The sequence below is a fragment of the Podarcis gaigeae genome (genome assembly GCF_964106915.1).
Source record: "Podarcis gaigeae genome assembly, chromosome: 4".
NCBI lineage: Eukaryota > Metazoa > Chordata > Lepidosauria > Squamata > Lacertidae > Podarcis > Podarcis gaigeae.
In genome coordinates this window covers 98,613,828-98,634,950 of record NC_139677.1, presented here as the reverse complement: position 1 = coordinate 98,634,950, position 21,123 = coordinate 98,613,828, and the positions used below count along the sequence as shown (strand labels likewise).

At 45.1% G+C, this 21,123-nt stretch overlaps 1 protein-coding gene across 2 annotated transcripts in view; it reads left to right on the top strand.

The window, feature by feature from the left end:
• Nucleotides 1-21,123, top strand: part of ACER3 (alkaline ceramidase 3) — a 46,249-nt gene that overhangs the window by 5,669 nt on the left and 19,457 nt on the right. For both annotated transcript variants that reach the window (XM_083737372.1, XM_083737371.1), the window contains exons 2-4: nucleotides 14,167-14,277; nucleotides 17,416-17,468; nucleotides 18,360-18,412. In XM_083737372.1, the coding sequence (XP_083593498.1) occupies nucleotides 14,167-14,277; nucleotides 17,416-17,468; nucleotides 18,360-18,412 (217 nt within the window). The remainder of the gene's footprint in view (nucleotides 1-14,166; nucleotides 14,278-17,415; nucleotides 17,469-18,359; nucleotides 18,413-21,123) is intronic.

Below are 21,123 nucleotides of genomic sequence, written 5' to 3'. Positions count from 1 at the left end.
ATAATGCAATAAGTGTTTTGCTTATTGCAATTTACGGCACAGATGGAATTGTTTAAAACACATAACGTAGTCTCGTTAATCCTTACAGAAACCCTCCAATGTAGGGCAGCTTTATAATTCCCATAGTGTGGAGGGTGGCATGCTTCTGAGTTTGTGGCGTGGCTGAGGCCTCACACCCTTACTGTACAATCCTGTTTGTCTACTCGGAAGTAAGCCCCATTGGGTTCAGTGGGTACGTTCATACAGGATTACTGCCATGCACTCTGTGCTTCACCACTTTGAACCCAAAGGGGTCCATGGACAAAAGCACACTTTGTTCTGGTCAAACAAGCAGTCAACATTTATAAGAATTGTGTACTCTTCTTATAATAGCTTACTAGCTGTAGTCTCATCAAGACCTGTAGCCTAGTTAATGCCAGTAAAGTCTCAAACCCTTTAATTGCTAAAGTGGAAGTCACAGCTACCCCGTAAAAAACAGCCAACTTCGTTACCAGACACAAAGACTGAAATCCAATGTGTGCAATATATAACTATAAATTACGTAAAAATCTTGCCTGCCGTTTCTGATTGGTTGCAGTCTAATAAGTAAATTAGTATAATGTAGCAATGGTGTTAGGTGCCAGCCTTTATTTAAGAAATACTTGGACTATTTAATAAGTTGTATTTGCACCATCTTTTGATAACAATCAGGGTCAGGGAATGCCCAGAGGACCTAAATTGCCATTTTGGGCTTCTTAGTGGCTCATCTTAATTCGTTTAGCAGTTCAAGCTGTGTCCATGCACAATTTTCAGGCCCGTCCCTAAAAAGGGACTTAAAATTCAGATTGAATGCTACCCTGTCCAGATTGAATTCTTTTATTATTTCCTGTATCCAGATTTTACTTGCAGTTCTAATACAGAATTGAGACATGTAAATGAATACCAGGTGGCGTTGATTAAAGTTTAGAACAGCTGAATATTGGTGCAAATCCCTAGGGAACCTTTTGTGCAGTTTTGCCATTGTGGAAAGTAAAGTAGCTGTACAGGATCTGTGTTGCTAGACCCTTGCAGGTTAGCGGCTTCTCCCACAGTCCTGGAAACCACATCACAAGTTTTGGTCAGAATTGTCAGATCATGATTTCTACCATTCCCCTTTGCCCAACCATGGCCAACAGCCAAGGGAAAGCGTAGTCTGAACCAGCAGTCATTCTTCATGAACAGTAAGGATTCTTGCATTCCCTCAGACTAGGTCAGTGGTTCCCAGACTTCTTTTCCCCATGGACCACTTGAAAATTGGTGAGGGTCTTGGCAGACCACTTGCCTCTTGTGGCAATTGCAGTACACTGTGCTAGATCGTTTTTGTTGCTTCTTTTGTTTCTTAAATATTGTATTTTATTGTTGAATTCATCGAATTCGAATTTCAATACAGTAGAATGCAATATAATAAAATAAGCAGTAAAATACAGTTTAAAAAATCAATATGAATGTGCCACCTTCAACTACGAACCCACACCGTGAAGCATTGAAAGTTCAGACCACTGGTTAAGTGGGAGAGAGCGAGCAAGGCTGGAGGAGGAGATTTGCAGAACAGATGCTTGGAAAATCCAAGAAACCTTTAGTGAGGCCGCATCATCATAGCTTTAGCTAGAACCCCACACTACACACTGCAGAGGCGGCATTTGATATGGTTTGCTAGTAAAAAGAGTAGGAATTGGTTGCTGTAAACCGCAGCTGTTGCATGCTGACACGTGCCTGAATTCAGACCCTTTGTGGCTGGGGAAATTTTGACCCCTGCCCTACTCTCTGAAGGCTGTTCCACTCAACAGAGTGTTATTGTTCTGGTGATTCGAAGCCGACATGCCATTCTGCTGGTAAAATGACAGCGTTGGGTCTTTGTGACTCAGCCGCACAAGTCTGTCCTAGAGTAATCTGGGCTGATGTCACTTGGCATTTACAGAGATCTTAGCAGGTACATGGAGAATAAACGTTGAGCAATTCAAGCATCCCAAGTCCAAAGAGTTAGGTGTGTTAAAGATGCTATCAGGTGCAAGAAGAACAGTTACACCCAATAATTCTTATAAGGACTCAAACGTGAAATGGTTTATCTAAAATAAATATGCAACCTGTCATTAAAATCAGCCTTCTTATTAGAGGCCTTGAAATCGGCCAGTGTAACAGCAGTCCCTAAAAAGATACTCAGGGGGGCCAAATTGATGAACATGACACATCCGTTAACATCTGTCTTGGGAAGGCTTTACTTAAACTTGAGATATTCAACATATAGAACAGGGTTTCTGAGCCACATCCTTCACTCGCCCTCCTTCACATTTTCCTCAAGTGTTTTGCCTGACTGAAGCACTTTCTTAAGCAGTTGGTGGAGTGGTTAGAGGGTCAGACTAGGACCTGTGAGACCAGGGTTCAAATCCCCCACTCAGCCACCAGTAAACTCCGTGGGTGACCCTGGACCAGTCACAGTCTCCCAGCCTAACCCACCTCACAGGTTTGTTGTGAGGATAAAATGGGGAAGAGGAGAGCCATGTACAGTGGTACCTCGGGTTACATACGCTTCAGGTTTCAGACTCCGCTAACCCAGAAATATTACCTCGGGTTAAGAACTTTGCTTCAGGATGAGAACAGAAATTGTGCTCTGGCGGTGCGGCGGCAGCAGGAGGCCCCATTAGCAAAGGTGGTGCTTCAGGTTAAGAACAGTTTCAAGTTAAGAACGGACCTCCGGAAAGAATTAAGTACTTAACCCGAGGTACCACTGTATGCTGCTTTGAATTCCTTAGAGGAAAAGTGGGTTTAAATACAACAGTAAATATTGTGATAATGACTCTTGCTTGCCTGAGTGGAGGGAGGTGTGTGTTGAAACTTCTGGTTTTTGTGTGGCTGGAATGTAGCCTACTGTACAAAGCCCATTGCTCTACCCATTTCCCCCCTTTGGCTGGCCCCATGCACCTGGTATACGTGGCCCTGCAAAATATTCCCAGCCCCTGATAGAGAAGAAGAAGCGTTGCTGAGGAAGGATGAGCATGGCTTCTGCAGAGAGAAGCCTTGCCTTTCCAAGCTTTTAGAATTAATTCCGCATGTCAGCAAGTGTGTAGTCAGGGGTCAGCAACCTTTTTCAGCCGTGGGCCGGTCCACCGTCCCTCAGACCATGTGGGGGGCCGGACTATATTGTGGAAAAAGAAAAAAAAAAGAACGAATTCCTATGCCCCACAAATAACCCAGAGATGCATTTTAAATAAAAGGACACATTCTACTCATGTAAAAACACCAGGCAGGCCCCACAAATAACCCAGAGATGCATTTTAAATAAAATCTCACATTCTGCTCATGCAAAAACAGCAGGCAGGCCCCACAAATAACCCAGATATGCATTTTAAATAAAAGGACACATTCTACTCATGTAAAAACACGCTGATTCCCGGACCGTCCGTGGGCTGGATTGAGAAGGCGATTGGGCCGGATCTGGCCCCCTGGGCCTTAGGTTGCCTACCCCTGAGTGTAGATGGAACAATTCATTAGACATGGCATTTCAGAGGATTCTGACAGAGTTTGTCACCAAAGCCTTCTGAGTAAAGCTTGTAAATCATGGGATAAAAGGACGGGTCTTGTCTTGTAAGTAAGGGGTTAACCAACAGGAAGCAGAGGGTATGGATAAACAGGCAGTTTTTACAATGGAAGGAAGTAGAGAGCAAGCTCTCCCAAGGATTACATTGAGACCATTTATTTGGTATCAAGTTGGGAATGAGTGGCAAGGTTTGGTTTTAGGATGGAGCAACTCAAGCTGCCTGGACATCTCCAAAAGCATCTCTCCAAACTGCGTGAATGGACAACATGATAACAAACAGGGTTCAATGTAAGAGAGTTCAGACGTGATGTGCATAGCAGCAAAAAAAGCTAATCACACACACACATTCATATATATATATATATATATATATATCTCGGGTGTGAACTGGTTGTGATTACCTAGGAAATAATTTTTGGGGCTTCTCATTGATAGCTCACTGTTCCACAAACAGCAACTTCAGCGAAAGGAATTGCTAAGAAAGGGATTGAAAATAAACTGCCGGTATAATTCTGCCTCTGTGAATTAGCTGCATTTGGAATGTTTTACGTAGTTACAGTTGCCTTGTCTCACTTAGGGTGATACAGAGCTGGAAAAGACGCAGAAAAGGGATAACCAAAGGATTTTGAACTGTGTCCTCAAGAGGAAAGGCTAAACTTAGCATTGGGGCTTTTAGTTTAGAGGGGGGAAATGACAGATATGGGGACGTGACAGACTGCATGGTGTAGGGAAAAGTCTCTTGGGATCATCCAGTGAAATTGCTGGTTGAACAAAAGAAGATTCTTCACACAGTGCATAATTAACTTACGGAATTGCTGCTTTAGGATGTTGTACTGTGTGTTACGTTCGACAGCTTTAGAAAAGGGGATTCATAGAGAATTGATACATCATTTGCCATTAGCTATGGCATTTAATTAACCTCTTGCTATTGTTGTGGGAGGGTGGAGAATTTTGCATTCGTGCCCTGCTTTGGGGCTTCCCGGAAACAGCTGGCTAGGCACGGCTGGAAGTAGGATTCTAGACTAGATGCTCCCTTGGCCATTCAGCAGTCGTCCCCCCCCCCCTCTCTGGCCACTGTACCTTTGGTTCCTCTTCATCCTGGGAGACATTTCTTCCCCCACACTATTATCAGCTGGACTGCAGTTCTTTGTTTTAATTCCTCTTGCTTTCAGCAATGCACCCTAAGAAGGGTTAGTCAGGAAGCATTATGTTCTGTGTCCGACTGATATAGTGGGAGAACCTTGAATGGGCAAAAACTCCGTCACCCGTGCTGGAATCTGTCCAAGGTACAACGCGGGAGTCATCCACGGTTAAGATCGTGCCTTTGTGGTTTTCAGCCTGCGGCATTTTCTAAACCCAAGGTTAGAACTCTGGGTGCTGTCAGAAGGAAGAAGTACTGTCCAGTTAGTTGTTGTTTAGTATCTGGGGAGGTGCACGAATATCATTCAGAATAATTCCTAAAAATAGTTCTAGCTCATGGGCTCTTCAGCACCATGTAAACATAGTTTACGGTCCAGTGTTAAAAACTCTAGCATTGCAAGAATGTTCCTAATTCTTGAGAAGTAACATCATATGTTTGGATATCAGTACTTCAGATTCCAGAGTACTAACTTCAAGGTTTAAGCTGCCTTTTTGCTTTCCTCCCCCTCCGTTTTTCCTTTCCAGCTTCATTAAATTAAATTTTTGTTGTTGTTTAGTCGTGTTCGACTCTTTGTGACCCCCTGGACCAGAGCACACCAAGCACTCTGTCTTCCACTGCCTCCCGCAGTTTGGTCAAACTCATGTTGGTAGCTTCAAGAACACTGTCCAACCATCTTGTCCTCTGTCGTCCCCTTTTCTTTGTGCCCTCCATCTTTCCCAACATCAGGGTCTTTTCCAGGGAGTCTTCTCTTCTCACGAGGTGGCCAAAGTATTGGAGCCTCAGCTTCAGGATCTGTCCTTCCAGGGAGCACTCAGGACTGATTTCCTTAAGAATGGATAGGTTTGATCTTCTTGCAGTCCATGGGACTCTCTAGAGTCTCCTCCAACACCATAATTCAAAAGCTTCCATTCTTCGGCGATCAGCCTTCTTTATGGTCCAGCTCTCACTTCCATACATCACTACTGGGAAAACCATAGCTTTAACTATACAGACTTTTGTCAGCAAGGTGATTTTAAATTTTGCTAAATCTATTATTTTTGTTTCATACACTCATTCACCTGTTGCTTTTTTAGTTACTCTTTTGCTTTGATTTTTCTTCCATTCCCTGTTTAAAAAGGCAAGAAAGCCCTTGTATCATATCATATGACCTTTGACATGCCATGACGGCAGACACCCTCTCCTCCTGTTTGCCTCCCAGCAGCTGGCATTTGGTGGCATACAGCCTCTGAACCTTTGTGTGCTTTTATATTTATTTCAGATCTTTATAACCACCAGTTCTGAGGGAGGCTTACAGGTTAAAAACAAACAAGTTAAACTAAACAACAGTGAAATGGATAATACAGCATCATCTGATGCAGAGTAGAGATCATCTTCCGGCAGCAAATCCAGTAAATTAAATACAGTGGTACCTCGGGTTACAGACGCTTCAGGTTACAGACTCCGCTAACCCAGAAATAGTACCTCGGGTTAAGAACATTGCTTCAGGATGAGAACAGAAATTGTGCTCCAGCGGCAGCAGGAGGCCCCATTAGCTAAAGTGGTGCTTCAGGTTAAGACCTCCGGAACGAATTAAGTACTTAACCCGAGGTACCACTGTACATATGTGCACATGTGTGGAATCTAGGCATTCCATAGCATTTCCTGGTAAAATATCGACTTATTTGGTGTCCAATGCCATTTCCATTCCTATTTTAGTAGATTAAACACTTCAGTGAGGCATGCCGTTAGTTTCAACCAATCGGCTTTTGAATATTCTGTCTGCAGCTAAAAGCATAGTTGCCATATCCTGATTCTGACAGCGATATGACAGTTCCCCTAACACGCTATGGCCAACCTTTTTCGCAGGTGCCCTGTGGGTCACACAGGCAACGTAGGAGTGTCTGCCGCTCACACTTGCAAGCGTCCGTGCCTTGAGATCCTTTTGCCTCTTGTCTTCTGAGACAGGGAAGGTCCCGGGTTCAATAGCTGGCGTCTCCAGAAGGATCTTGGGTTTGGGAAACAACTGCCTTCTTCTGCATTCTCCGTAAGGTGCATGCAGGGGAAAGAGAACGGCGGCAAGAATATGAGGGAGATTGCCGGCTCCTCTCCACCCCACCCAAACCACAAGAAGGGAAATCAGTGGTTGGCTTATTCTGGGGGCATGATTGCAATGATGTCTTTTTTTAATTAAGAGGAAGCAGTACTTTTCTGTTTCTTCTGCTTGTGTTGGTTGTGCTCAGTCCACCTCAGCTCTGCCAGCCATCCTCAGATATACAGTGGTACCTTGAGTTAAGAACTTAATTCGTTCCGGAGGTCCGTTCTTAACCTGAAGCTGTTCTTAAACTGAAGCACCACTTTAGCTAATGGGGCCTCCCGCTGCGGCTGCATAATTTCTATTCTCATCCTGAAGCAAAGTTCTTAACCTGAGGTACTATATCTGGGTTTGCAGAGTCTGTAACCTGAAGTGTCTGTAACCCGAGGTACCACTGTATGCTAATTGCCAAACGGCCCCTAAACCCAGCCCCGCCATGATATGTCTAGGCACCTCCCCCCAATGAGGGCATGAGTTGCTATTAATTTCATCTTTATACCACTTTATATTTTATATTTTAAAATCTCAAAGCGGTTTACAACAGCAAAGCAAGCTCTTCAGAGTAACACAAATTCAAGCTTCTAGGAAAATATTTCAGATCCTTCTCTACGTGACCTTTTGCTTTCCCCATATTTATTTACCGACTTACTTTATAGAGCTGCCTCGTGGCAGAAGGAATCTGGGAAGCCCGTGTGGTGTAGTGGTTAGAGTGTCGGATAGGACCTGGGAGGTCTGGGTTCAAGTCCCCACTCGGTCATGAAGCTCAGCTTGGAGTCAGTCGCAGCCTCTTAACCTCCATCACAGGGTCGTTGTAGGAATTTACTGGGGGGGGTTGAACCATATACTCCTTGGAGAAAAAGGTGAGATACGAATGCAGTAAATAAGCCCTTCTGCTGACCTGCTAAAGAAAGCTGGAGGGGTCAGCCAGATGGAGATGTCAGTCACCAAAGTGGTATTGATAATATTCCAGAATGAGTTCCTCCTCCTCTCAGCGTTGTCGCTACCAGTTACCATACAGGAATACTTGCACCCCCATTCCTCATTCACAAAATGTAGCGCAGATTTCCTAAGGCAGCGAGCTTTTTTCTCAGTGCCATTTAAACAATCCAGGAACCACCGCCACCATTCATAAATGTGGGTGTGCCAGGTTTTAAAATGGTTCTCTGCACTACAGTGGTAACCTCGGGTTACATACGCTTCAGGTTACAGACTCTTCTAACCCAGAAATAGTGCTTCAGGTTAAGAACTTTGCTTCAGGATCAGAACAGAAAATGTGGCGCGGTGGCAGCAGGAGGCCCCATTAGCTAAAGTGGTGCTTCAGGTTAAGAACAGTTTCAGGTTAAGAACAGACCTCCGGAACAAATTAAGTACTTAACCCGAGGTACCACTGTATTTCACTAATGTCAGAAAGTGGAAACCTTAAAATTAGAATAAGGAAAGGGGAGGAGGAAAAAGAGAAGGGAAGGTCAGACAGTGCCAGCTATGGATATGGAAGAGCGAAAGCATGTTCAAACGAGGTGCTAACCCAAGGAATAGTGGAACGTGGGTGGCTTGGAGTAAAGAGCTGCTTGCCTTCTCTACCCACCTTAGAAATCCTGGGTGGCGAACTGGCAGCACCTGCAGTGTGAGATTCCTGCCCCCAGCTGTTTGGAATAAGCCCAGAGACCTGGAAGCAGCAACTGCCACTTAGTGAGCAATATGAAATTGCATAAAGCTGTATAAAAGCTGGCACGCTTTTGAACATAGCGAAAGCTTCCTTCTGAACCTCTCTGCTTGCTCCGCCCAAATATTTGGATGACTCTTTGCCTGGCTGCCGATTTCCCTGACGCATAGATGTTGTGTTGCTGCAACAGACCATGTGACGTGTGACGGTGCTTATCCCCTCTTGCGTAACAGCATCCACTGCGGGCAGGCAGTTTTAGAATGTGTTTTTATTATGTACCATGCAGGACAAGTGAGCGGCTTAGGAAGAAAGCTAGTTATTCAAATGGCTATGGAAATCCCGATTATTATTTTTCTCGTAATAGAATGTTTGCATGACGGGTGCTTTATTTAGAACTTGGTGCATCTTTTGGAAATACGTGACAAGTGATACAGCACCACAACCGGTCGTGCTTCCCATGCACCATTTAAAAATCACGGTTAAGGAAGCTTAACGGTGGTTTGGTGTGATCGTTGAACCATAGTGGTGGCTGAGCAATTCATCTCCAGAAGTTGCTGTGCCCAGAAAGCTTTCCTGAGTTGTAGCCATTGGCGCAGTCGGCAGGCACCATGAAGGAAGGTCTCCAGCAAGACCTCCTTGCTGCTGTCGTCACCTCTTGTCACAAACAGGCTGCGGAGACTCAGAGCCACCGCAGAAAAGGCCCCGTTCTTGTTTTGCCACCCTCTGTATTCTCATGGAGGGGGTAAACGAGGATTATCGTAGAGTCCAAGAGAGATGATTAGCGTAGAGTCCAAGAGAGGCGGTCCGTGCTGTTCTGAGCTGTTAAGGCTTTATAGGGGAAAACCAGTACAGTGGTACCTCGGGTTAAGAACTTAATTCATTCTGGAGGTCCATTCTTAACCTGAAACTGTTCTTAACCTGAAGCACCACTTTAGCTAATGGGGCCTCCTGCTGCCGCCGCTCCACCAAAGCACGATTTCTGTTCTCATCCTGAAGCAAAGTTCTTAACCCGAGGTACTATTTCTGGGTTAGCGGAGTCTGTAACATGAAACGTGTGTAACCTGAAGCGTATGTAACCGAAGTACCATTGTACTTTGAATTGGGGCCAGAAACTAATGGACAGTCAGGCCAGGTTCGGTGTAATGCAGTCAAACCTTAGTTGTCGAACGTAACCTGTTCTGAAAGCCCGTTCCGCTTCCAAAACGTTCGACAACCGAATCATGGCTTCCAATTGGTTGCATTCAGCGGAATGCAACCTGCACTCAGCGGAAGCCGTGTCAGACATTTGGCTTCCGAAAAATGTTTGAAAACCGGAGCATTTACTTCTGGGTTTTTCAGCGTTTGGGAGTCGAAATGTTCTGAAACGGAGATGTTTGGGAGCTGAGGTTTGACTGTATGCTCAAACTGTCTTGCTCCAGTGATCACCCTGGTGGCTGATTTCTGAATTCCTTCTAGACCCCCATGGAACCTCTAGAGGATTCCCCGAACCCCCTGGTACAGGTTTTGTGGATATCCATGGCACTTTAGCAAGGAGACGATCCCTTTGCATAACTAGACTGCTGCTTGTGAAGTGTTGGATCTCAACCAGTATTTTTATCCACACTAAAAATATATATAAATATCAGCATCATATTTTTAGTATCAGTTATCATTAGTCGCTGAAGCAGGGGTATGCTACCTTAAAGCGAAGCTAGACAAGCAAGGCTAAAAGTTGGTTTAGTTTTGAGCAGGATTTCTTCAGTCTTCGGTTTAGTTGCTGAAACTCTCCCTGCCTAATCCGTCGGCTTCCATTAAGCTGTGCGGAATTGGTTTGTGATACTTCTCTGCCCTTAATAGCACACGCCTGATAACATTGTTTTCAAGAATGAGCTTTCTTCCAGGAACAATGTGGCCATGCCTTGACTCTTTTTCCTCCGGGGGTTATGGGGGAATGGCATTTTTATGACGAGAAGCCACCTGTGGGCTATTGTCAGGTTGTGTTCTTGGGTCCGAAAGGTTCCTGTTGAGCGTTCAGAGTTTTTATGGCAGCGTGAGCCATGGCAGTCTTCAACAAATAATGGATGCAGCTAGACTGGCAATGGAAAACTGGTACCCTGAAAAGCGTTAACATTTGACCATGTACAGTGTGTGTCTGCGTAATAGCATCTTACAAGTGCAGGAAATTGGGAGGGGGGGTAGAGTTAATGTATCTCATGAAAGCAGTCAAAGGCAACTTCAGATGATTCAATGGTCAGTTTCCACGTAGGAAATGTGTCATTTGCAGATTTCTATGTGTGTGTGGCAGGGATGCGGGTGGCGCTGTGGGTAAAACCTCAGCGCCTAGGACTTGCCGATCGTCAGGTCGGCGATTCAAATCCCCGCGGCGGGGTGCGCTCCCATCGTTCGGTCCCAGCGCCTGCCAACCTAGCAGTTCGAAAGCACCCCCGGGTGCAAGTAGATAAATAGGGACCGCTTACTAGCGGGAAGGTAAACGGCGTTTCCGTGTGCTGCGCTGGCTCGCCAGATGCAGCGATGTCACGCTGGCCACGTGACCCGGAGGTGTCTCTGGACAGCACTGGCCCCCGGCCTCTTAAGTGAGATGGGCGCACAACCCCAGAGTCGGACACGACTGGCCCGTACGGGCAGGGGTACTTTTACCTTTACCTATGTGTGTGGCAGGGTCCTTTTCACCAAAAGTCATAGAATTGTAGAGTTGAAAGGGACCCCAACGTACAGGTATTTCCCATTCTGGCAGAAAACATTCTCAAGCCATGCTTTAAACCAGGCACGGGTTTCATGTTGGCAACTGGGTCGTGCTCCCCACGAGATCTGCTTTAAACCATTGGCCTTCGACTCACGTGTCAGGACCAGTTGAGGGTTTGCACTAACCGCAACACTACAATTTGGACTCAGGGAGAAAAACATGAGAAGGGTTTTCCATTATGTACAGGTGGTTCCCAGGTGTGGAAAGCTTTAGAGTGTGTCACTTGAAATGATGCAGACCATGTAGGGATAGTTCTCTGATTAGGAAGGGAAAAAAAAGGTAAAGCCTTAGAATGCCTCTGAAAGTGTCCAGTTCACTTCTGTTGGACATTTAGGCAACCATTTGAAACTATTTTCCCTCTTCTTTTGATGCCCAGGAGCACTTTGCAGATTCCCTTGCATGGAGGGTGGAACTTCTCCGTAAATCCTGCTCTTGGATATAGTCCATTTAAATGGCCTCCCTGCCTCACAAGAAAGCGGTGCACCTTTAAGAACATTTTAAAATATATTATATAGCAGTGTAACTCAAGTAAAAAATTGTGCTTTTGACTTTCTTACCTCCAAGGAAATAAGCAACTATTTGACTTTTTGAAGACATCCGAAAGCAGCGCTGTATAGTAAAGTTTTTCATGTTTTGTGTTTTATCATAGTTTTAATATTCTGTTGGAAGCTGCCCAGAGTGGCTGGGGTAGCCCAGTCAGATGGGTGGCATATTATTAATTAATTAATTACAAGGGCCCAACTTAACTTCAGTCACCATAGGGCATATACCTGCAGAAAACCTAGGTGTATTTTCTATTGGGATAAGTGTATTGGTTTCCACCAAAGGAGCCAGGAAATTGTAGTTTGTGATGGCGCTGAGATTTTTATTTGAGATACCCTCCCTGAATAACACCTCCGAGCTTTCATCGGAGAGAGAGAGAGCTTATTTCTACAAAACTATGGTGTGGCTGTGCCTTCAGTGCTCAGGTGCTCCTGGGCAATAATTTTATATGGGTTGAAATGCAAGTGTTCTCCCCACCCTTTGTCATGGGCAAGTTACCCTGCTGCCCCTTATTTACCCGTGCCTGCTTGCCAGGTGAACTGCAGCTTCCTTTTGAACTTCTTTTCTTCGGGGCAGTGGTGCAAAAGTACCCAAGACGATGGAGCATTATGTAAGGACCCCCTAGGCAAGTCAAAGAAGCACTCCACGCCACCATGGAATTTTCCTTTGATACATGCCTGTGTTGATGGCATTTAGTAGCACATGGAGAAAGAGAGTTTCTTTCGCCCGGCCAGCCACCCTCACGCTTTAGGGCTTACCTGCAGAATGTCTTCTAAGTTACTAAAATACCTTTACCTTGATTCTACTACCTCCAAACAGTTTCATAGTGCCTTTCTCCCCTCCACCTTGAAAGAATTCGACGAGGAAATGTTTACTGCCCAGATTACACATGAAAAATGTTTATTACTACTGGGAGTGGGCAAGCAAACACGTAGTAAGCCACCTGAAAGTGGGCCTTGGAAGTGGACATTTTTTCCAGCACTTTAGCCTTGGTGATAATTCTCCTCAGGTCTCCATCTATCAGGGATTCTTTAGTTGCGATTCCTGAATTTCAAGGGGTTGGACTAGAGGACCGTTTCAACTCTACAGTTCTATGATACTGTGGTTAAGAACACTTTAAAAGATGTGAGTTGCCAGTTGTATGTGGCATAATTATTATTATTATTATTAATAATAATAATAATAATAATAATAATAATAATAATAATTTATTATTTGTACCCCGCCCATCTGGCTGGGTTTCCCCAGCCACTCTTGGTGGCTTCCACAGAGACCAAAAACACACTAAAATGTCACACATTAAAAACTTCCCTGAACAGGGCTGCCTTCAGATGTCTTCTGAATGTCAGGTAGTTGTTTATCACTTTGACATCTGAGGGGAGGGCGTTCCACAGGGCGGGTGCCATCACCGAGAAGGCCCTCTGCCTGGTTCCCTGTAGCTTTGCTTCTCGCAATGAGGGAACTGCCAGAAGGCCCTCGGCGCTGGACCTCCGCGTCTGGGCAGAACGATGGGGGTGGAGATGCTCATTCAGGTATACTGGGCCGAGGCCGTTTAGGGCTTCAAAGGTCAACACCAACACTTTGAATTGTGCTTGGAAACGTACTGGGAGCCAATGTGGTCTTGGCGGCCACCCCCAGTCTCCAGTCTAGCTGCCGCAAAATAATGATAAATTTTATTTATACCCCACCCTCCCCAGCCAGAGCTGGGCTCAGGGTGGCTAACACCAGTAAAATTACAATAAAATCATAATGGGGGGGGGACAATTTAAAATACAGGTTAAAATGCAATTTAAATGCAGCCTCATTTTAAAAGTAGCCCATGGATGAAACCGTAAGGGGAAGGAAATATAAGGGTCAGACTGAGTCCAAATGAAAGGCCAGGCGGAACAGCTCTGTCTTTCAGGCCCTGCGGAAAGAGATTGCAAAATCTCTTTAGAGATCCTCCTTAATTTCAAGCATAGCAAGGTGGCGATGCTGGACCTCTGTTACCTGACCCTGACGTCAGGTCACCTGTCTGCTGCCACGGAACATGGATTTTAGAAATCATTCCTCGAAGCTACTGGGAGATCTTTATCAATAAAGCTGTGTTATCTTTTTCAAATGCCACTGGCACGATTGTGAGGAGCAGCAATCCCTCCGCTTATTTTAAAGGGAAAATGTTACACTACAAAGAAAGAGTTATTCTTGCATATCATCTCCTGTGCTAGACCGTAGAAATTCAAAAGAGTTCTTAATAGCCATTTTGAATGTTTCATCAATACCAACTTGTATGAAAAATAAAGCTTTTTCTTCTTAAGAAGAGCAGAGAAGCTTGGGATAACCTCAGTTGTTTTCGTCTCGTTATTGTTGGAAGTCTTTTTCTTTTTTGCTGAATAGATTTTAAATCGTCTAAAGTTTGCTCATTAGTCACTGCTAATCCCTTTTTGCTTTGCTTTTTGTTTTTCTCATGCAGGGAACACCGTTAGTAATTTGATTTTCATTCTACCTCCAATCTATGGTGCAATTCAGAGTTACAGAGATGGCCTCGAAACACGATATATAATAGCTTATTTGTGTGTCACAGGTAAGTGGGGCAGCTTGTACTTTATGTCCTGATGGTGTGGGGAGTCAGGTGACTTTTCGAGTGACAAGTAGTGACAAGTTTTATCCTTGCTTTCCCCAGATTATGTCCCTATGGCAAAGGGAAACCAAGATGCTTTCCTTGGAGCCTGTTTGCTGTTTTTTAAAATGGCCTGGTGTGACCATGTCCCTGACTTTCCTCAAGCAAGAATCCCTGTAACTGTGAGGCATTGTTAAGTACTCTTCTGCTGGGAACAGCTTAAAAAGAGTCTTTGGCATTGCATCACTTGTTAAGAAACACAAGTGGATAGAAAAGCACACCTTGAATAGTTGTTGCTCCCGAAGGAGAGTCCCTGAGAGCGTTCACACAATTAAGTCCTAGTGAGGAGATGCCTAAGTGTTGTACATTCACTCCTCTTTTTGCTTGAGTAGAGAAACAAACTAGAAAACTGCAATTAACCGTAGCTTCCCATTCTAGAGGAACCGGAACTGTGGCTTTCAAACAAGCCAGGACTTGAAGTTTGTTTCAAGGAACAGAGCTTTTTTAAAAAAAAATCCATAAGAGATGGCTATAAGTATTCTCCAGGTCAGGTCTAATTATTCTTCCGCACGAATGTGACTTTATTTTTTAGAGCGCAAGAGGTGGGGGAGTAAATTGTTGAATTGCAAAGGTAGCTAGTATGTGCCAACATTTGCCCCCTAAAAAGGAGGATTAAAATGAGCCTACCCTGCCGTTTGGAGAAGTATGCTTAAAGTACAGCCATCACACAAAGGGGTCAACAGTTTTTGGCTGGACTTTATAACCAAGTGAAAAATTAGAGTTGCCAACCTTTCCTGCACTGGAGCAGGAGAGGTTATGAGGGCTGCCTTGACCCGAAATCTGCTCCAGAGGGTTCACTCGCAGATTTAGAAGATGCACGGCGGGGTGTGGACTGCGTAGGAGAAAAGATGGAAGGTCAGTTACACCGGTGGAACGACAGCATTGGGTACACCCTAGGGCAGGCATAGGCAAACCCTGCCCTCCAGCTGTTTGGGGACTACAACTCCCATCATCCCTAGCTAACAGGACCAGTGGTCAGGGATGATGGGAATTGTAGTCCCAAAACATCTGGAGGGCCGAGTTTGCCTATGCCTGCCCTAGGGCCTTCCTTCCAACTTTGGAGCTTGAGATGGGGAGGGGACTGCCATGCAATTTCCTGGGTGATCCCTAACCAACTTTGCAGCTTCAGAGCTGGGAGGAAGGATGGTCACGCAACAGAGGGCAGCAGCACTTCATTTGCTGTTACTTATAATATTTTTTTGGCACCGTCTTTCCTAAAACCTCACATGCAACAAATAAAGTAGTCAGCAGCAGCATACTAGCCAGGGCAAATTGAGAATTCCATTTAAAACCAACTGGCATTACCATATTTTTCGCTGTATAAGACGCACGAGACCATAAGATGCAGCTAGTTTTTGGAAGAGGAAAACAAGAAGAAAAAAATTCTGAATCCCAGAAGCCAGGACAGCCAGCAGGATCGCTGCGCTGCGATCCCGCTGGCTGTCCTGGCATCTTGCTTGGCCATGCACAGCCTCTCCCGGGGAAGGGGAGCTTTCATCCCCTGCCTGGGAGAGGCTGCGCGCGGCTAAGAGCCGCACACACGCTCCACACGGCTCTTTAAAGGGAGAGCTAAGCAGAGCCTCCCGCCTGCATTCGCTCCATAAGACGCACACACATTTCCCCTTACTTTTTAGGAGGGGAAAAGTGCGTCTTACAGAGCAAAAAATACGGTAACTGCCAGCAAAGACCTGGGGAAATTAACACTTTTTTTTTCCAAGTGTTGGGAGCACACCTGTGTTGGGCCTAGGCTTAATTTTTTTTGGGGGGGGGGGGGTTGCACAGAGTAGGTGCCGCAGCAAAACATGCCTTTGCCCTGGTCACTTTGAACTGGGTCTCTGCAGCTTGCTTAATAAGCTGGGGATCCTCTTTAGTTGATCTTGCTGACTGGGTCGGTCCATATGGGAGAAGGCGCTCCCTCGGCTCGCCAAGTCCCAACTTGCTTAAGTTAGTATTGAAAACTTTAGGCTTGGTCCAACCGCTTTGACAAGCATAATTGTCGGAGTCTCTTTTTGTTCATTCCCCACCCCTTTGGTGCCTTTACACCTCATTCTTCCTCCAAAGTGCTTGGGGTGTCTCGTGGCTAGAAATAGGTTTTCTTGCCAGGCAGCTTGCAAGACCAGGCAGGCAGGCTTTGCCTCAATAGCAGACTCACTTTTTCTCTCCTAAAAAGTAAGGGGAAATGTGTGTGCGTCTTATGGAGTGAATGCAGGCTGCGCAGCTATCCCAGAAGCCAGAACAGCAAGAGGGATCGCTGCTTTCACTGCGCAGCAATCCCTCTTGCTGTTCTGGCTTTTGAGATTCAGAATATATTTTTTGTTTTCCTCCTCCAAAACTAGGTGCGTCTTATGGTCTGGTGCGTCTTATAAAGCAAAAAATACGGTAGTTTCTGAAAACTCCTTGGGCGAATAATTTCATAGGACCTGCTGGGAGAGCAAAGAAACCAAGGGAAAAGCCAACGTTTCCGCAAGTGTTTAATAATGAAGTCTCAATTAACTTGTCGGGTGAAACAGCCCCACCTCCTGAACAGCCATTTTAGGTTTGTTGCCTTTTCTCACTCATGAATACAAAGTTGGTTTGGGTACAAGGAAGACCTTGGTTTGTCCTGCCCAGTGTTTTCCAAACTTGGGCCTCCAGCTGTTTTTGGACCACAGTTCCCATCATCCCTGACCACTGGTCCTGCTAGCTAAGGGTAATGGGATTTGTAGTCCAAAAACAGCTGGAGACCAAAGTTTGGAAAACCTTGGTCTAGCCCAATATTTTCTAATTTGATTGACTCCAATCTTGCTGCTCAGTTTCCTCCTTTCAGTTTAGGAGCTTGCAGGTCCACATTAGGCTGCAGGAAGAAGGGAGTGTTTGGAGTTGTGTGTATTCCATTCATAAATTCATTTGACTGCCATGGAAAGGCCCTGAAATGAACTCTGGTAGTTTCCTTAGCATAGGTTCCAACTGTGATCAATTCTTGTTGAAGGTTGATGTTACAGTATCCAAGTATTTTGCCAAAACATGCCTTCCTTCCCTAACAATTTCTTCCTTGGATTTCAGCCGTAGGTTTGGGCTCGTGGTGCTTTCACATGACCCTAAAGTATGAAATGCAGGTTAGTACTGCTTTAAAATGTCCACACACCTTTTATGGGTGTGTGTTTTTTCCTTCCTAGAACTCTTTATGGGGGTGCTTGGAGCAGTTGTAAGTTTTTACTACAGACAAATCTAAGTAAGCAAATACCCTGTGTGCAAAATGGTAACTGTACCAAATGGTTAAAATGTCCTTTCTACAAAGTACATTGAGAAATCTTGGAAATAAGACAGAAGCCTTTTTAAAAACCGAACCTGACTGACCTAGAATAAATAAATAAATATGAAGAGCCAGTCTGTGAACATGTTACTTGGGGAAGAGGGGTGGTCAGTAGAAACTGAGACTAGCTTGGCTGCGAATATGTTTCAAGTCCTCTGTAGCATAGTGACTAAGAGAAATATCCCTAGGTGCTCTTAGGCAAGCCAGTAAGCATTGCCCAAATGCAGTTGATAACAGGATGCCCAGCTGCTACACAGGGGAGTCTTATCATTGCACAGCTTAGTATCTCCTCTGATAATGGCTCTTGTATTTTTATTATTATTATTATGTGATGGTCAGAGTTTATCCAGCCAGCCAGCTTGGCTGTAGCATGTACATTAATTTATCTCTTTGAATATAGCAGTTTCCTCCTGTTGGCGCTTGCTGTCCTCTTAACTGCTGGTTAATTGACCGCTATTGTCTGCCATCATGGAGCGTGGCCTATTACTAGACCTGGTGGTGCCTTTATAATCCCACGTAGAGAGATAATCCCGTTCCAGGCTGTCTCTGACCTCCTTGATCACTTCACAAAACATTGTGTGTCGCTCTTGACTCAGCGCTGCCATTAAAAAATGCAACCCTAGATCACCTCCTCCTCCCCGAATCTTCTGTGGATTAAATTGTAAATGCTTTTCTGCTTTTTTTTTCTTTGTAGCTGTTGGATGAGCTGCCCATGATCTACAGTTGTTGCATGTTTGTCTACTGCCTGTAAGTATTTGTCTCGCTAAAACCTTATGCCAATTGCCTCTACTTTATAGGTGTATTCTTTATCTTGCTAACATGGGGGGGGGGAGGTCTTAAAATGACCACTGGGCCACAGAGCACTGAACCTGCAGTGCTCACGCCAGACTGAAAGCCATTTCCTCTTACCACCTATTTTTATAGCTGCTGGGAAATTTTAGGATTCTCCCCCCGCCCCCCAAAGCAACATTTACAGGAGAACTGATGGACACGGGGCACGGAGCATGCAGACCTTTTCCTATTCCCTGATTCTCCCCTGCAGTGTGTGTGTGTCCCCCCTCCTTTTAAAACCTTCCTGGAAGCACACCTGGCAAAGGTGAAAGGGGGAGAATATTTGAGGATGCACGAGTTCCAAGCATCCCTCCTTTTCTGATTCTTCTCCCCATGGAGGATAGTGTCTACTAGTCCTAACGGTTACATAAAACCTCTTTGTTATGTGGTTGTCTGTCTCTGAGTCCCTACTGCCAGGGAACCATTGACACGGGAGGGATGTTTCTTTCATCAGCTGGTTGTAGGCTTCCAAGAAGCAGTGGTTCCAAGAGGCCACTGTGCTAAACAGCTCGCTTGGCTAGATGGGCCTTTGATCTGATTCCACTGCACTCTTGCCGTCCGCATTGCGAAGGTAAATGCAGGCTTGAAAATGCACAGCAGTTGGATATAATCTCAGCTAGGATATTTAAGGTTGGTGGTGAGCTCCCGTTGCTCAGTCCCTGCTCCTGCCAACCTAGCAGTTCGAAAGCACATCAAGTGCAAGTAGATAAATAGGTAACGCTCTGGCGGGAAGGTAAACGCTGTTTCCGTGTGCTGCTCTGGTTCGCCAGAAGTGGCTTAGTCATGCTGGCCACGTGACCCGGAAGCTGTACGCTGGCTCCCTTGGCCAATAAAGCGAGATGAGTGCCGCAACCCCAGAATCGGTCACGACTGGACCTAATGCTCAGGGGTCCCTGTACCTTTACCTAGGATATTTCAGTCTTGTTTTCAGCAGGACCTAGGAAGTTGTATGAAGGAAAAGAAAGCAGCCATTTTCCAGGAGTTTGTCAAGAGGCCCAGTTATGGATGAAATGCAGCCTGATTATAGTCAGAAGTGTGTGTGTGTTTTGTGCGGTTTTACAGACTGCGCCATTGGTTCAGAGTTCAGTTTCCCCAAAAAAATCTCTGCTTCCCCTTTTCGTAAAGCAACAAATTTCTAACCTTTGTGTTCACAGCGGTGCACTTGAAAGTGACTAGGCACTGGCTGATGAAATCCTGGAAGCCATAATGGTTGAACAGCTGTTTAGAGCATGGTGCTGAGAATGCCAAGATCGCAGGTTCCTTTAGGTATCTTAAGATGGCTATCAAATCTCCTGGTCATTTCTTTATCAGGGAAAACATCCCTCCACCATTCCTCATAAGGCTTGGTTAATAATAATAATAATAATAAAAATAAATAATTTATTATTTGTTCCCCACCCACCTCTGTGGGCGGCTTCCACAGAGACCAAAAATACACTAAAATGTGTATAATAATGGCTGTAGTTGGCAACTGTCTGTCTTGAGATCTAATTATTATTATTATTATTATTATTTATTTATTTATTTATTTATTTGTACCCCGCCCATCTGGCTGGGTTTCCCCAGCCACTCTGGGCGGCTTCCAACAAAGACCAAAAATGCACTAAAATGTCACACATTAAAAACTTCCCTGAACAGGGCTGCCTTAAGATGTCTTCTGAATGTCAGGTAGTTGTTTATCGCTTTGACATCTGATGGGAGGGCGTTCCACAGGGCAGGTGCCACTACTGAGAAGGCCCTCTGCCTGGTTCCCTGTAGCTTTGCTTCTCACAATGAGGAAACCGCTAGAAGGCCCTCTGCGCTTGACCTCGGCGGTTTACAGACCCTTGATCATCTTGGTCACTTTCCCTGCGACTCTCAGGTGCTGAATCTTGCAAAGCACTATCGTTTGTGCTTTCATGATAGCCCTGTAGACCTGCCGAGTCTGAGCATCACTTAGAACAGAATAAAAAAATCCCCATCGTGGAGCAAAACCTGCTGCCTGCAGAACCTACGCACACCTTCTGCTTGGCTGCACACCCTGCACAAAGAGCAATTATAACCTGGCTGTGCTACGTAATTTTCACGGCAGTAGGCAGCTGAACACTCCTGCCCAGCTTAATAGCTATGTCTTTCTGCACTTCATTTTGTACTCGCTGTTCTTTTCCCCCGCCTCCTCTCACAGGTAAGTTCAGAACATCTGAACCTGCCTCAGTGTCTTCCTCCAAACGATAACGTTTTTCCTTCACCCCATGATGAATTATGTTTATGGCGATGTATTATTTTTTAGACACCGTGAAATAGTTAACTTAGAATGAGGGCAGGCAGTCCACTTCCAGTCCACTTGGCGAGCAGGGTTTAGTTGTGCACTGGCAGATGAAGGTTGCACCATGAAAGTGGACTTGGCGCTCTTTTGCAACAAACCTGCTTACAGAGCGAACAAACAGAAATTTTGTAATGACCAGATTTGATGGGGAAATGCCCTAGAAAGAGTGGAATAAAGGCACTGACGTCTAACTTCAGTGCAAAGAAATTGTAATGAATGCTCAAGCAACAGGCTGTCTGGAAGAGCCACAAATGCTTTTTTTTTTTTACAGTTGCCCAACAAGGCTTTGGTTCCTATCGTTGGCCATTCATTTATTTCGTCC